This window comes from Odocoileus virginianus, chromosome 6 (assembly GCF_023699985.2).
Source record: "Odocoileus virginianus isolate 20LAN1187 ecotype Illinois chromosome 6, Ovbor_1.2, whole genome shotgun sequence".
In the NCBI taxonomy this organism is placed as follows: domain Eukaryota; kingdom Metazoa; phylum Chordata; class Mammalia; order Artiodactyla; family Cervidae; genus Odocoileus; species Odocoileus virginianus.
Window position 1 is genome coordinate 48,493,731 of NC_069679.1, and position 14,809 is coordinate 48,508,539.

At 35.3% G+C, this 14,809-nt stretch overlaps 1 protein-coding gene across 6 annotated transcripts in view; it reads left to right on the top strand.

Annotated features, from left to right (window-relative positions):
- ATP8B4 (ATPase phospholipid transporting 8B4 (putative)) overlaps nucleotides 1-14,809 on the top strand; it is a 299,006-nt gene that overhangs the window by 55,135 nt on the left and 229,062 nt on the right. For all 6 annotated transcript variants that reach the window (XM_070469294.1, XM_070469295.1, XM_070469293.1 and 3 more), the window contains exon 2: nucleotides 9,219-9,286. In XM_070469294.1, the coding sequence (XP_070325395.1) occupies nucleotides 9,259-9,286 (28 nt within the window). In that variant the 5' untranslated portion in view covers nucleotides 9,219-9,258. The remainder of the gene's footprint in view (nucleotides 1-9,218; nucleotides 9,287-14,809) is intronic.

Below are 14,809 nucleotides of genomic sequence, written 5' to 3' on the forward strand. Positions count from 1 at the left end.
TCTGAGGGGGTGCAAGGAGGAACGGGGACTGTAAGGAGACTGATGAGAAATCAGAGTAGAAAGACCAGCAGGGTCCAGGTTGCAGAGGGGCCATGGAATCATGTGGAATTTGATCTTTTTATTTTTTTAAGGCCAACAGGAGGTGATTAAAAGGTTTTAAGTAGGGGTGTGACATAATGCTGTTTAACTTTTACTAATATCACTCTGGCTTCAGTGAGGACCCGAGTCTATGGGTGGCCAGGGCTGGAACAGGGAAACCTATTAATGAAGGAATGCAGGGTAAAGCAGTAACTGGTCAGCAGGTCTGTCCTGGAGGCGTCTGCTGCCTAGGGCTGGGGAACAATGAGGGGAGGGGAGGATTGTTTTAGGCAGCCTTGTAGCAGTTGGTAAAAGGCTTGGGAAGAGGAACAGAAGAGTTATTGATGGGTCATATTGGAGGACCTCTCCTGGCTTCTCGCAGCACCCAGCAGTAGTAACCCCATCTTCATGTTGGATTCATCAATTTTAGTGACTTGTCCCTGGAAAAGCAGTGGGTCTTAGTGTTGATGGCCCTACATGTCAGGGACACCTTGAGGTGGGTGTTATTCCCTCAGCACTGCTGAGCCTGTGGCTTTTCCTGGCTGTAGTAGATGGTAACTTGTGAATCTAGGTGCACAACAGGGAGAAATGCTGATAGTTTCAGATTCTAGAAATTTATAGTGGAGAAATAGGTGTTGATGAAATTCCTCTGCATCCTCCTTTCTTGTAACTGCTAAGCCATAAGCATTGCTGTTCCTCTTTTCTGGTCTCTAGATGAGTGACCAGCTTCTTCTTTTGTGGGTGTTTAATGCATCCTGCCACACCACATCTTTGAGCAGGAACAAACAAGTCATTTCTCTTTCTAACCTAGAGAAAATGAATTCAGAAGCTCTCCTTACTGTCATGTGTTTGCAGAGATGTCAGAGTTCATGTCCATGGTCTAATGAACAGCCATAATTTCATATAGATAAAATTAAATCATTTTTCTTGTGATGAGAACTCATAGGATTTACCCTCTTAACGACTTTTGTACATAACATACATTACTGTTATATTGATCATGGTTGTGCTTTACATGCCTAGTTCTTATCTTCTAACTGGAAGTTTGTATATTTTAATCACCTTCATCCAATTCACTCTCTTTCCACCCCTTGTCTCTGGTAATAACAAATCTGATCTCTTTTTCTATCAGTTTGTTGTTTGTTTTTTGAGGTATAATTAACCTATAACACTATAGTAGTTCCTGGTGCACAACACAATGATTCAGTATTTCTATACATTACAAAATGATCACCATGATAAGTCTAGTTACCATCTATCACCATGCAGAGATATTATTATTTACTATGTGCCCCACACAGTACATCTCATTCTCATGATTCATTTGTTTAGTCACTGGAAGTTTATACTTCTTAATCTCCCTATTTCACTCATTCTCCCTCCCCCTGTCTCCCCATCCCTGCAACCACCTGTTTGTTCTCTGTATATGTGTTTCTGTTTTGTTATATTTATCCATTTGTTTTGTTTTTTAGATCCCACATATAAGTGAAACCATACAGTATTTGTCTTTCTGTTCTTTCACTTAGCATAATACCCTCTAGGTCCATCTATGTCATCAAAATTGACAAGATTTCATTTTGTTTTATGGCTGAATAGTATTTAATTGTTTATATACACCACACCTTTATCCATTCATCTATCAGTGGGTGCTTAGATTGCTTCCATATCTTGGCTATTTGCTTCCATATTTTGGCTATTGTAAATACTACTGTAATGAATATGGGGGTGCTTAATGTCTTCTTGAGTTAGTATTTTTATTTGGAAAAATATCCAAAAGTGAAAAAATACCCAAAAGTGAAATTTCTGGATCATATGGTAGTTCTACTTTTATTTTTTGAGGAATCTCCATATTGTTTTCCATAGTGAAAGTGCACAAGAAAACTTTTCTCTGCATCCTAGCCAACACTTTCTATGTGTCGTCATTTTGATAATAGCCATCTGACATTGGTGAAGTGGTATCTCATTGCAGTTTTAAAAAAATTTAGTTGATTTGTAATGTAATTTTTACTGTAGAGCAAAGTCCAGTTTTATACACACACACACACACACACACACACACACACACGTATACACATTCCTTCTTATATTCTTTTCTGTTATGGTTTACCACAGGATATTGAGTATAGTTCTCTATATGCCTGCCAATGCAGGAGACATAAGATATGTGAGTTTGATCCCTGAGTTGGGACAATCCCCTGGAGGAGGGCATGGCAACCCACTGCAGTGTTCTTGCCCTGAGAATCCCGTGGACAGAGGAGCCTGGAAGGCTACAGACCATGGGGTCACAAAGAGTCGGACATGACAAGTGACTTAGCCGGCACACATACTGTAGGATCTTGTTTATCCATTGTGTATATAATAGCTTGCATCTGCTGACTTCAAATTCCCAATCCATCTCTTCAACTCCGCTTCCCACTGGCAACCACAAACTTGTTTTTTATGTCTGTGAGTCTGTTTCTTAGATAAGTTCATTTGTATCAGATTTTAGAAGCCACATAGACATGGTGTCATGTTATTTGTCTTTTTCTAATTTACTTTGGTTAGTATGATACTCTCTGGATCCATCCATGTTGCAGCAAATGACATTCTTTTTTATGACTGAGTAGTATTCCATTGTATATATATAGTGCATCTTCTTTATCCATTCATTTTTCAGTGAACATTTAGGTTATTTCCTTGTGTCTTGGCTATTGTCAGTATTGCTACAATGAACATTGGGGTGCATCTCATTGTAGTTTTGATTTGTATTACTCTGCTGATTAGTGATGTTGAGTATCTTTCTTATGTATCAGTTTGCCATCCATATGTATTTTTTGGAAATGTGTCTCTTTGGGTCTTCTGATCATTTTTTAATGGGGTTGGGGTTTTTTTTTTTTTTGGATGTTGAGTTGTACGAGTTCTTTGGATGTTAACTCCTTATCAGATGTATCATTTGCAAATATCTTCCCAAATGCAGTAGGTGGCTTTTTTGTTTTGCTGATAGTTTCCTTCACAGTGCAAGTTTTTTAGTTTGATGTAGTCCCATTTTTCTTATGTTTTCCTTGCTTGCTTCATACATACATGAAAAATATATGTACTTTTATATATTATATAGCACACATACACACACACACACACATATGTACACCACACACACATACTTTTTCAGATTCTTCCCCCTTATAGTAAGTTATTACATAGTATTGAGTATAGTTCCCTGTAGTATACAGTAGGTTCTTGTTGGCTACATGTTTTATATAGTGTGTATATGTTGGAGAAGGAAATGGCACTTCACCCCAATATTCTTGCCTGGAGAATCCCATGGACTGAGGAGCCTGGCCCACGGGGTCGCAAAGAGTCGGACACAACTGAACATGTATGTCTGTTAACCCCGCCTCCTAATATATCCCTTTCACTACCCCGTCTCCAAAGCTGAGTGAAGAAGAATTGATGCTTTTGAACTGTGGTGTTGGAGAAGACTCTTGAGAGTCCCTTGGACTGCAAGGAGATCCAACAGTCCGTCCTAAAGGAGATCAGTCCTGGGTGTTCACTGGAAGGACTGATGCTGAAGCTGAAACTCCAGTACTTTGGCCACCTGATGCGAAGAGCTGACTCATTTGAAAAGACTCTGATGCTGGGAAAGATTGAGGGCAGAAGGAGAAGGGGATGACAGAGGATGAGATGGTTGGATGGTATCATCAACTAGATGGACATGGGTTTGGGTGGACTCCGGGAGTTGGTGATGGACAGGGAGGCCTGGCATGCTGCAGTTCATGGGGTCGCAAAGAGTTGGACAAGACTGAGTAACTGAACTGAACCCCCTCTCCCATTTGGCAATCATAAGTTTGTTTGCTCTCTTTGTGAGCCTCTTTCTTTTTGGAAATAAGATCATTTGTGTCTTTTTAAATTTTAGGTTTCATGTGGAAATGATGTTTGTATGATATTTGTCTTTGGCTTACTTTACTTAGTGCATGGTACTCTTTAGGTACATCCATGTTGCTGCATATGGGCATTATTTCATTCTTTCTTATCGCTGAGTAATATTCCACACACACACACATGCACATCACATCTTTATTCATTCATCTGTCAATGGACATTTGGTTTGCTTTCGTGTCCTGACTATTGTAAATAGTGCTGCAGTGAACATTGGGGTGCATGTATCTTTTAAATTATGCCCAGAAGTTGGATTGCAGGATTATAGGGTAGCTCTATTTTTAGCTCTTAGATGAACCTCTATACTGTTCTCCATGGTGGATGCACCAATTTACATTTCCACCAAGAGTGTAGGATGGTTCTTTTTTCTCCACACCCTCTCTAGCGTTTATTATTTATAGACTTTTTGATGATGGTTATTTTGACTAGTGTGAGGTGATAACATCATTGTAGTTTTCATTAGCATATCTCTTATAGTTAGCAATGTTGAACAGCTTTTCATTTGCCTTTTTGGTCATATGTATGTCTTCTTGGGAGAAATGTCTGTCTAGATCTTTTGCTTATTGGGTTTTTGCTTTTGTGATATTGAGCTGCATGAACTGTTTGTATATTTTGGAGCCTGACCCTTTGTTGGTCGCATCATTTGCAAATATTTTCTCCTATTCTGTAGGTTGTCTTTTCACATTGTTGATGGTTTCCTTTGCTGGGCAAAAACTTCTATTTTAGGTTTAATTAGGTTTGACTTGTTTATTTTTGTTTTTATTTCCATTACTCTAGGAGAGGGATCCAAAAAGATATTTCTGCAATTTATGTCAGGGAGTGTTCTGCCTATATTTTCCTCTAGGAGTTCTATAGTGTCTGGTGTCACATTTAGGTCCTTAATCCATTTTGAGTTTATTTTTGTGTATGGTGTTGGGGAATGTTCTGATTTCATTCTTTTATATGTAGGTGTTCAGTTTTACCAGCACCACTTATTGAAAAGAATGCTTTTCTCCATTGTATTCTTGTCTCCTTTGTCATAGATTAATTGACCATAGATGAGTAGGTTTATTTCTGGGCTTTCTATCCTGTTTCATGGATCTACAGTTCTATTTTTGTGCCAGTACCATACTGCTTTCATGATTATAGGTTTGTACAGTAGTCTGGAATCAGGAAGTCTGGTTCTTCCAGCTGTTTTTCTTTCTCAAAATTGTTTTTGCTATTTGAGGTCTTTTGTGTTTCCATACAAATTAAAAAATTTTTTCTAGTTCTGTGAAAAATGCCATTGGTAATTTGATAGGGGTTGAATTAAATGTGTAGGTTGCCTTGGATAGTATTGCCGTTTTGACAGTATTGATTCTTCCAAACCAAGAACGTGTTATATCTTTTGATCTATTTGTGTCTTTGATTTCTTTATCAGCATCTAATAGTTTCTGGAGTACAGGTATTTGGCCTCCTCAGTTAGGTTTATTTCCAAGTATTTTATACATTTTGATGTAGTGGTAAATGGGATTGTTTTCTTAATTTTTCTTTCTGATCTTTCATTAATAGAGTATAGAAGTGAAGCTGATTTCTGTGTTTTAATTTTTTATCCTGAAACTTTACCAGATTCATTGATGAGTTCTAGTAGTTTTTTAGTAACATCTTTAATATTTTCTATGTATAGTGTTGTGTCATCTGCAAACAGTGACAGTTTTACTTCTTGGATTTCCAATTTGGATTTGTTTTATTTCTTCTCAGATTGTTGTGGCTAGAACTTTCAAAACTATATTGTATAAAAGTGGTGAAAACTTGACATCTTTGTCTTATTCCTGATCTTAGAGGAAATGCTTTCAGTGTTTCACCATTGAGTGTGATATTAGCTGTGGGTTTGTTGTATATGGCCTATATTATGTTGAGGTAGTTTCCCTATGCCCATTTTATGGAAGATTTTCTTTTCATTTTATGGAAGTTTTTTTTAAATGGATGTTTAATTTTGTTGAAAACTTTTTCTGAATCTATTTAGATCATATGATTTTTATTCTTCAACTTGTTAATGTGGTGTATCACACACTGATTTTGCAGATATTAAAAAATCTTTGCATCTCTGTGATAAATCCTACTTTATCATGTTATATGATTCTCCTAAGGCATTGTTGGAGTTGGTTTGTTAGTATTGAGGATTCTTATGTCTGTGTTGATCATTGATATTGATCTGTAATTTTTTTTTTGGTGGTATCTTTGTTTGGTTTCAGTATTGGGATGATGGGGGCCCCATAGAATGAGTTTGGAAGTGTTCCTTCCTCTGCAGTTTTTGAAATAGTTTCAGAAGGATAGGTGTTAGCTAATCTGTAAGTGTATAATAGAACTCACCTGTGAAATCATCTGGTCTTGCCTTTTGTTTGGGAGTTTTTTAAAATTACAGGTTCAATTTCAGTACATATAATTGGTCTGTTCATAGTTTCTGTTTCTTCCTGACTCAATCTTAGTTGATTGTACCTTTCTAAGAATTTGTCCATTTCTTCTAGGTAGTCCATTTCATTGGTGTATATATACTTATTCATAGTAGTCTCTGATACTTTGAATTTATGTGCTGTCAGTTGTAATTTGTCCTTTTTCATTTCTGATTTTATTGATTTGAATCCTCTCCTTTTTTTTTCCCTTGATGAGTCTGTGTAAATGTTTATCAATTTTATTTATCTTTTCAAAGAACAATCTTTAGTTTCACTAATCTTTTATATTGTTTTCTTTTGTCTCTATATCATTTATTTCCAATCTGAACTTTATGATTTCTTTCCTTCTACTAACTTTGGGTTTTGTTTGTTCGTTCTTTAGTTGCTTTAGTGTAAGGTTAGGTTGTTATTTGTAATTTTTCTTGTTTCCTGAGCTAAGCTTGTGTCACTATCAACTTCCCTCTTAGAACTACTTGAGCTATGTCCCACAGGTTTTGGATTATTGTATTTTCATTTTTATGTTTCTAGGTATGTTTTAATTTCTTCTTTGATTTCTTCAGTGGTCCGTTGGTTGTTTGTAGCATATTGTTTAGCCTCTATGTGTTTGTGGTTTTTGCTGTTTTTTCTTGTAATTTACTTCTAGTCCCATAGCACTGTGCTTGGAAAAGATGCTTGATATGGCTTCAGTTTTCTTAAATTTAACAAGAATTCTTTTGTGGTCCAGTATGTGATCTACTCTGGAGAATGTTCCATATGCACTTGAAAAAAAGATATATTTTATGATTTTGAATGGAATGTCCTATAAATGTCAATTAAATCTATCAGTTCTAATGTGTCATTTAAAGCCTATGTTTCCCTATTGGTTTTCTGTCTGGATAATGTTTCTATTGATGTAAGTGGAATGCTGAAGTCCTCCACTATGGTATTACTGTCAATTTTCCTTTTATGTCTGTTAACATTTGCTGAATATATTGAGGTGCTCCTGTCTTGGGTGCATATATAATTGTTATATCTTCTTCTATTGATCCTTTGATTATTATGTAATGCCCTTTTTTGTGTCTTGTAACAGTCTTTATTTTAATGTCTATTTTGTCTGATAGGAGTACTGCTACTGTAGCTTTCCTTTGATTTCCATTTGCATAGAATGCCTTTTTCTATCCCCTCACTTTGAGTCTGTATGTGTCTCTAGATCTGAAGTGGGTCTCTTATAGATAACATATATATGGATCTTGTTTTTGTATTCATTCAGCCAGCATATGTCTTTTGGCTGGAGCATTTAATCTATTTACATTTGAGATAATTATTGATATATATATATTATTGCCATTTTAAAGTTGTTTTTGATTTTGTAGGACTTTTTTTATTCCTTTTCTCTTTTGTTTACTCCTCTTGTAATTTGATAACTATCTTTAGTGTTGTGTTTGGATTCCTTTTCTGTGTGTTTATCTATTATAGATTTTTTGTTTGTGGTTACCATGAGGTTTTGATGTAGTAGTCTATATGTATACATGATTGTTTTAAGTTGCCGGTGTCTTAATTTAAAATGCACTTCAACTATCCTGGATTTGTACTTTCCTCTTCTCTCAATTACTGTTTTGGCATCGTATTTGTGTGTAGATGATTTCCTACTTTTACTGTATGTTTACATTTATTAGTGAGCTTTATCATTTTGTAATTTTCTTGTTTCTAATTGTGGCCTTTTCTTTTATGCTTAAAGAATTGCTTTAGCATTTGTGGTAATACTTGTTTGGTGGTGCTGAATTCTTTTAGCTTTTGTTTGTCTATAAAGCTTTTGATTTTGCCATCAATTCTGAATGAGAGTCATACTGAGCAAAGTATTCTTGGTTTTAGGTTTTTCCCTTTCTTTACTTTAAATATATCAAGCCACTCCCTTCTGGCCTGCACAGTTTCTGCTAAAAAATCAAGTGATAGTCTTATGGGGATTCCCTTGTTTATTATTTGTTGCTTTTCCTTTCTTTCTTTTAATATTTTCTCTATTCTTAGTTTTTGTCAGTTTGATTACTATGTGTCTAGGCATGTTCCTCCTTCATTTAATTCTATGTGGAACCATCTGCACTTCCTGGACTTGGGTGACTCTGGAAGGAATCACACTTGGCACTTAAATAAAAGGCAGGTGTTGGAGCATCACCTCTGTAATATTCAAATTTACAGGGTTTTGGATATATAAGTAATTTGGCTCCATTTTAACACCAAATTTAATGTCATACTTGTTCTTTAAGTTGTTCCATATATCTGCTTAATACGAATAGGTAATTTTTATATAGAATTTTCTCTTAAAATTTTTAATTGAAATAGAATTGATTTACAGTGGTATGTTTGTTTCAGGTATACAACAAATTGACTTGGGTCTCTCTCTGTCTATATATGTACATATGTGTGTATATATATGTGTGTGTGTGTGTGTATATATGTATATATATACACACACCCATATATACATTCTTTCTTAGATTCTTTTACGTTACAGGTTATTACAAGACATTGTACATAGTTCCATGTACTATACAGCAGATCCTTCTTGGTTATATATTTTATATATAGTAACGTGTATATTTTGATTGCAAGCTCCAAATTTATCCCTTCCCCCTTTCCAATTTGGTAACCATAAGTTTGTTCTCTGTGTCTGTCTGGTTAGATTTAAATCTCATAAATGGAGTCTGTTATTCTTTGTCTTGTTAATGACTTCCTAGTCATCTAGATTTGACTAGGAAGAAAGCTGAATGATGGGAATTTTTGGTTAACGAGTGTTTCTCAAATGCTAATGTTTTGTACATATTCCGTTTTCTTACATAGGCCAGCTGTTGAGGCCTGGTGAAAATAATCAAGTGCCATAATGTTCTGCAGTAAGAAGAAATCACTTGGTAAGTATTATATCTCTCTTCAGGAGATACAAAGCAAATATGGTTTTTTTAGCATTCATTTTAATTTCAAGGAGGTATAATTTGTAAGCAAAAACCACATAGATCTTGAGTGTTTTGTTTGAGCTTTGACAATTTTATGTAGATTTGTGATTATCACCAAAAAGCAAGAGACAATATTTCTATCACTCCAGAAAGTTCCTTGTGCCCCCTTTTTTCATTTTCCCTGCATTGTACACAACCACCTTCTGATTTCTATTTGGTTGATTTGCCTGTTTTTGAAATTAATATAAATGAAACCATGCAACATGTATTCTTGTGTCTTCTTTCACTAAGTGTAAGGTTTTTGACATATGTCCATGTGGTTGCATGTATCAATATTTTGTTATTCAGTTTTTTCTTGTAAAGCAGTATTCCATTGTATGACTACACCAACACTTAAAACTAAGATCATATGGTTAGAAATAATTTAGGTTCATTACGGCAAGAAGCATTTGGTTTTTGGTTGAACAATTTGTCTAGCAGAACAGCTTTAATAGTATTCTAGTTTTAAGAAATACAGCATTGTGACCTGAGAGTATTAATCTTGTCTTAAACCTTGTTAGTCAGTGACAGATTATTATGTAGTTTTTCCTTCAGTGGAAGTTTATTTGGTTTATTACTGCTGTTTTATTTCAGACTTGTTAGAGAGGAAAGTCTGGATTAGAGTATATCTAATATTCTCCTTCTAATCATGTCTGACAGTTGGTTAACTTACTTTGATAGGCAGTTATCTCTTGGTGCAGTCTGTTCCCTTTTTGGACACATTCATTGCAATGTTCAGTCTCATAATGAGTTGAAATCTATCTCAGTGTAGTTTGCACCTGTAGGTCATTAGTTATGCTCTCTGGGGCAATATTTTCATATTTCCAGAGCTGATTTAAGAGTCTAGAATTATTGTCATCATTTTTTCTTTTATAAATAAAGTGATTTATTTATACCTAGTCACTAGTATTATCTTAATAATGTAAACATTAGATTAACCAGTTTTGACAAGGACAAGTTTCCAACAGAATCTACTGTTGTGAGGTTTTGATAAGTTCAGTTTCACTCTTTTAAAATAATTTCTGTGTATATATGAATGCATATGTATAAAATAAGCAATTTTTTACAAATAAAAATAAGAAAATAGAAGTAACTGTAATTGGACAATCCAGAGATAACTGCTCCAGACTGCCATGTTGCCCAATTTAGAGGGCTCCAATCAGTGACCTCTATTAATGTTAATGTATATTTCTACACATATCCCCAGATGGAGCTATGGTGTGCATTATTTTGAAACTGGCTCTTAAATCATAATGTTGTAATCATAGATACCTTTTCTACCTTAAACCTCTGTAACATTATATTTTTTATATTTTCCTCTAACTTTTAATTTTGAAAATGTTGGAACTTATAAAAAATTGGAAGAATGATAAACACCCAAATATCTTTCACCTAAATTCTACGGTTGTTACCATTTTGCCACATTTGCTCCTCTTTTTCCTCTCCCTCCCACCAGCACACACCCAAACACATGCGTACAACATAAACTTTTTTGTTGTTGAAGACATCATGACTCTTATCCCCAAATACTTCAGCACAGATCTTCTAAGAAAAAGGACATTCTCCATCTTAACTGCAGTATTGTCACCACATCCAAGAAATGTAACGTTGATGAATAAGTAACATACATTCCATTTTTCAGTTTCCCCAGTTGTCCCCACATCTCATGTCTCAGAGCTTGTTTTTATTTTTGGTATGATATCTAATTATAATGTTCACACATTGTGTTTGGCTTTAAACTCCTTTATTTTCTTTTAGATTTAGAATAGTTTGTCATCATATTGATTTTTGGCAAAAGTCCATTTGCTAAGAGTTGGACACGACTGAGCAACTTCACTTTCACTTTTCACTTTCATGCATTGGAGAAGGAAAATGGCAATCCACTCCAGTGTTCTTGCCTGGAGAATCTCAGGGATGGGGGAGCCTGGTGGGCTGCTGTCTATGGGGTCGCACAGAGTCGGACATGACTGAAGTGACTTAGCAGCAGCAGCAGCCATTCCAAAAGTCATTCCACCCAGTCGTTTTGGATTGAACATCTTGGGCACAAATACTATGAGATAATATTTAAATGGGAAACTAATAAATTAGTTACTTGAACCACTCTTGATGGGGAACACAACCTGCTGATCTTCCTCATATAGAATTTCATTTTACAGACTTTCATAACTATTTGTAATGAGCTATTAAGTAGCCCATTTGTAAATAGCTTTGTAATGAGATGAAATGTCGGGTCTATATTCACTGTGGTACTAATTGGCAGAGAAAGCTGAGGCTAGTTCCTTTCTCTTGGACTTGTTACAGTAGCCACATGGCTTGAGGCACTGACTTTGGTGTCACCATCATTTGCATCATCATGATTGCAAATGTTACATCTTTAGATTATATCAGCTCTTGTAGATCTATTTATAGACTGGAGACCTTTGTTATTTAGTTGCTAAGTCATGTCTGACTCTTTGTGACCCCATGGACTGCAGCATGCCAGGCTTCCCTATCCTCCACTCTCTCCTGGAGTTTGCTTGATTTCGTGTCCATTGAATCAGTGATGCTGTGTAACTATCCCATCCTCTGCCACCCTCTTCTCCTTTGGCCTTCAATCTTTCCCAGCATCAGGGTCTTTTCCCATGAGTCGGCTCCTTGCATCAGGTGGCCAGAGTACTAGAGCGTCAGCTTTGGCATTGGTTGATGCCGGAGACCTTATTCAACCTACAATATTCATTTACTTACCATTTTGCCACATTTGCTTCCTCTCCTTCCTCTCCTCTCTTCCACTATTGAGGCAGTCAAAAAATGTTTTTGAGCACCTATGATATGCTAGGTAGTACCAACTTAGTGTAACTTTTTATGATTTTAATAAAAACATGTATCTTTATACAATTAAGTTTACAGTAGCAGTGATGACTTAATAACAGTTTACCAAACATCACTACCAGTATGTTTTCCAGAGGAGCACAGACTAGAGAACTTCTAGTCAGCCTGCTATTGTCAGGGGGAGAATCAGGCAGAAGTGATATTTTACTTCAATGAGTTATTTAAGATCTACATTTAAGAAATGTGCACTTATATTTATATAAACTTTCACAACATCATCAGGAAGCTTGGGACGTTGATGATGTATGTGAAAATATAACAAGCCAGCCATTAAGTGTTGTGGGAACACAAGAATTTTCTCCCAGATATATGCTTTACTATTTATTATCTCCATATCCACATAAATCTCACAGTCTTCAGCATGTGGAAAATTTTAGCTAACTGACTCAAATATTTAAAACATGCTTATAATCTATGTTTGTTTGTTATTTGTAATTCATCCTTTGGGTGTAAGCTTGAATAGGCGGTCCAAAGATGACCACTTTAAAGCATATATGTGCTTCATATTTTACATATGAACAACAAAGAATGTTGTTCATATGTAAAATACCTAATTCAGATTTAAGTTGTTAGGTAATATGGGAAGCAAAAGAAGTAGATAATTGGAGGCTTTATTTAAGCTCCAAAGCTATTAATAATTCCAAAATGTGAAGGTTGTGGAGCAACATGCCTTATTCCACAGGGTGCAGGATGGGAAGATCAGACCAAGGTCACATTATGTGTATCATGGGCCCTTTCCAAGCCCCTTCCTTCAAAAAATATTGAAAATTAAGTTTTACAGTTGTGAGGGTTTAAAGACATATAATCCGGGTTGGACTCATTATTATGTATCCACTATTATTACATTCATTTTTCTTCTAACTGTAAATGAAAATTTAAACATTTTTGTGTTCTTTAAAAGTATTGTGGGCTCAAGGTGCTGCATATACTGTGCCTACAAAAGAGGTAGTGCTTTAGTTGAAGTTAAGATACCTATATATTATTTAGTAGGTGCTGGATTGTTCCTATTGCAGAGGACTGGTGAACAAAAGATGAATAAGACATTCCATTTGTTTATTTTGTATATATACTGGTTCTCTAGTGAAACTATCCATCTTTTTATCATAGTTACTTTAAAGTCCATGTCTGACATTTCCAATATCTAGATTATCTGTGAGCCTGCTTATATTTTCTATCTCTTGGTTTTCAATAGTTTGTAATTGTGCTGTACCATACCTGCTAGTTTATTATTGAAATATATACATTGCATATATATGTATATGTATAATAAATTTCATATATATGAAAAAGTTACAGAGGGTCTGGATGTTATTTTTCTTCAGGAGATTTACCTTTCTTCCAGCAGGCAGTAAGAGAAGGAACAGGTCATTTTGATCCAGTCAGAGACTGAGACAAGTTAAGGCTGGGTTTCAGTGTTTATAAGACCTTGGATGCTTTAGTTTGTTCTCACTCTAAGTCAATCGAAAGCCCAGTACGTTACTAAGGCCCTTCTTCCCTCCCAGACTCTGAATTCCAATTATTGTCTCATCTCAGGCAGGTTAGGAATTACCAAATGCCTCAAGGGTAAGGAACAGAGTATAAGGTTTATCTCAGTATATTTCTCTTCTCTGCTGGAACTTTTCCCTTGAAGTCCTGGCTGATTTTGTTGTTCTATGGTAGTTTCAAACAGCTTTGTATATGTCATCTCTTATAATTGTTCTCAATAAATGGGTTTTCCTGACATTTTATCCTGTTTTAGTGGGAAGCAGATTGTTTTAAAAGTCTGTTTTAGGTTGCCAGTCCAGGCTGGATGCATGAGACAGGTGCTTGGGGCTGGTGCACTGGGATGACCCAGAGGGATGGGATGGGGAGGGATGTGGGAGGGGGGTTTGGGATGGGGAACACATGTAAATCCATGGCTGATTCATGTCAATGTATGGCAAAAACCACTACAATTTTGTGAAGTAATTAGCCTCCAACTAATAAAAATAAATGGAAAAAAAATAAAAGTCTGTTTTATAAGTTTATCAGAAAGCTACATTATATAACATTATTCTGTAGTTGTTAGGTAAGTATTTTAGACTGTTAGGATTAGAAGTAAGAAATGAGCAAAATGAATAGTTAAGTTGAATAAGAAAATAATTGTTAATCAATATGTTAATCAGTCTTCTTTACTAGAATGGGTTTAAGCTTTAGCTATGACACATATACAAATATAGATCTATTTTGAGCTGCCTCATTCCAGTGAATAATGCAATAATACTCAGAATTACATTCTATGTCATACATGTATATTGGTCTTAGAACATATTTCCAAATACATTGCTCCAATTCTCCATTTTATTATTTAGTATTCTCAAATGTGTAATAATCTAAGTGTCATACTTTGGTTTTGTAAAAAAAATTCTCAATTGAAAAATTCCATCCATAGAATTATAATAATTTATTATTAAAGATGCTTTTATATTCCTTCCATAGACCCACACCTTAAAATAGTCCTTTAATTTAGCGTTTGAGCTAGTATCTGGCATATAGTAAGCACTTACTGAATGCTTGCTGTCGTCATTATTATTTTAAGTAGTCTTAGTAAATGCT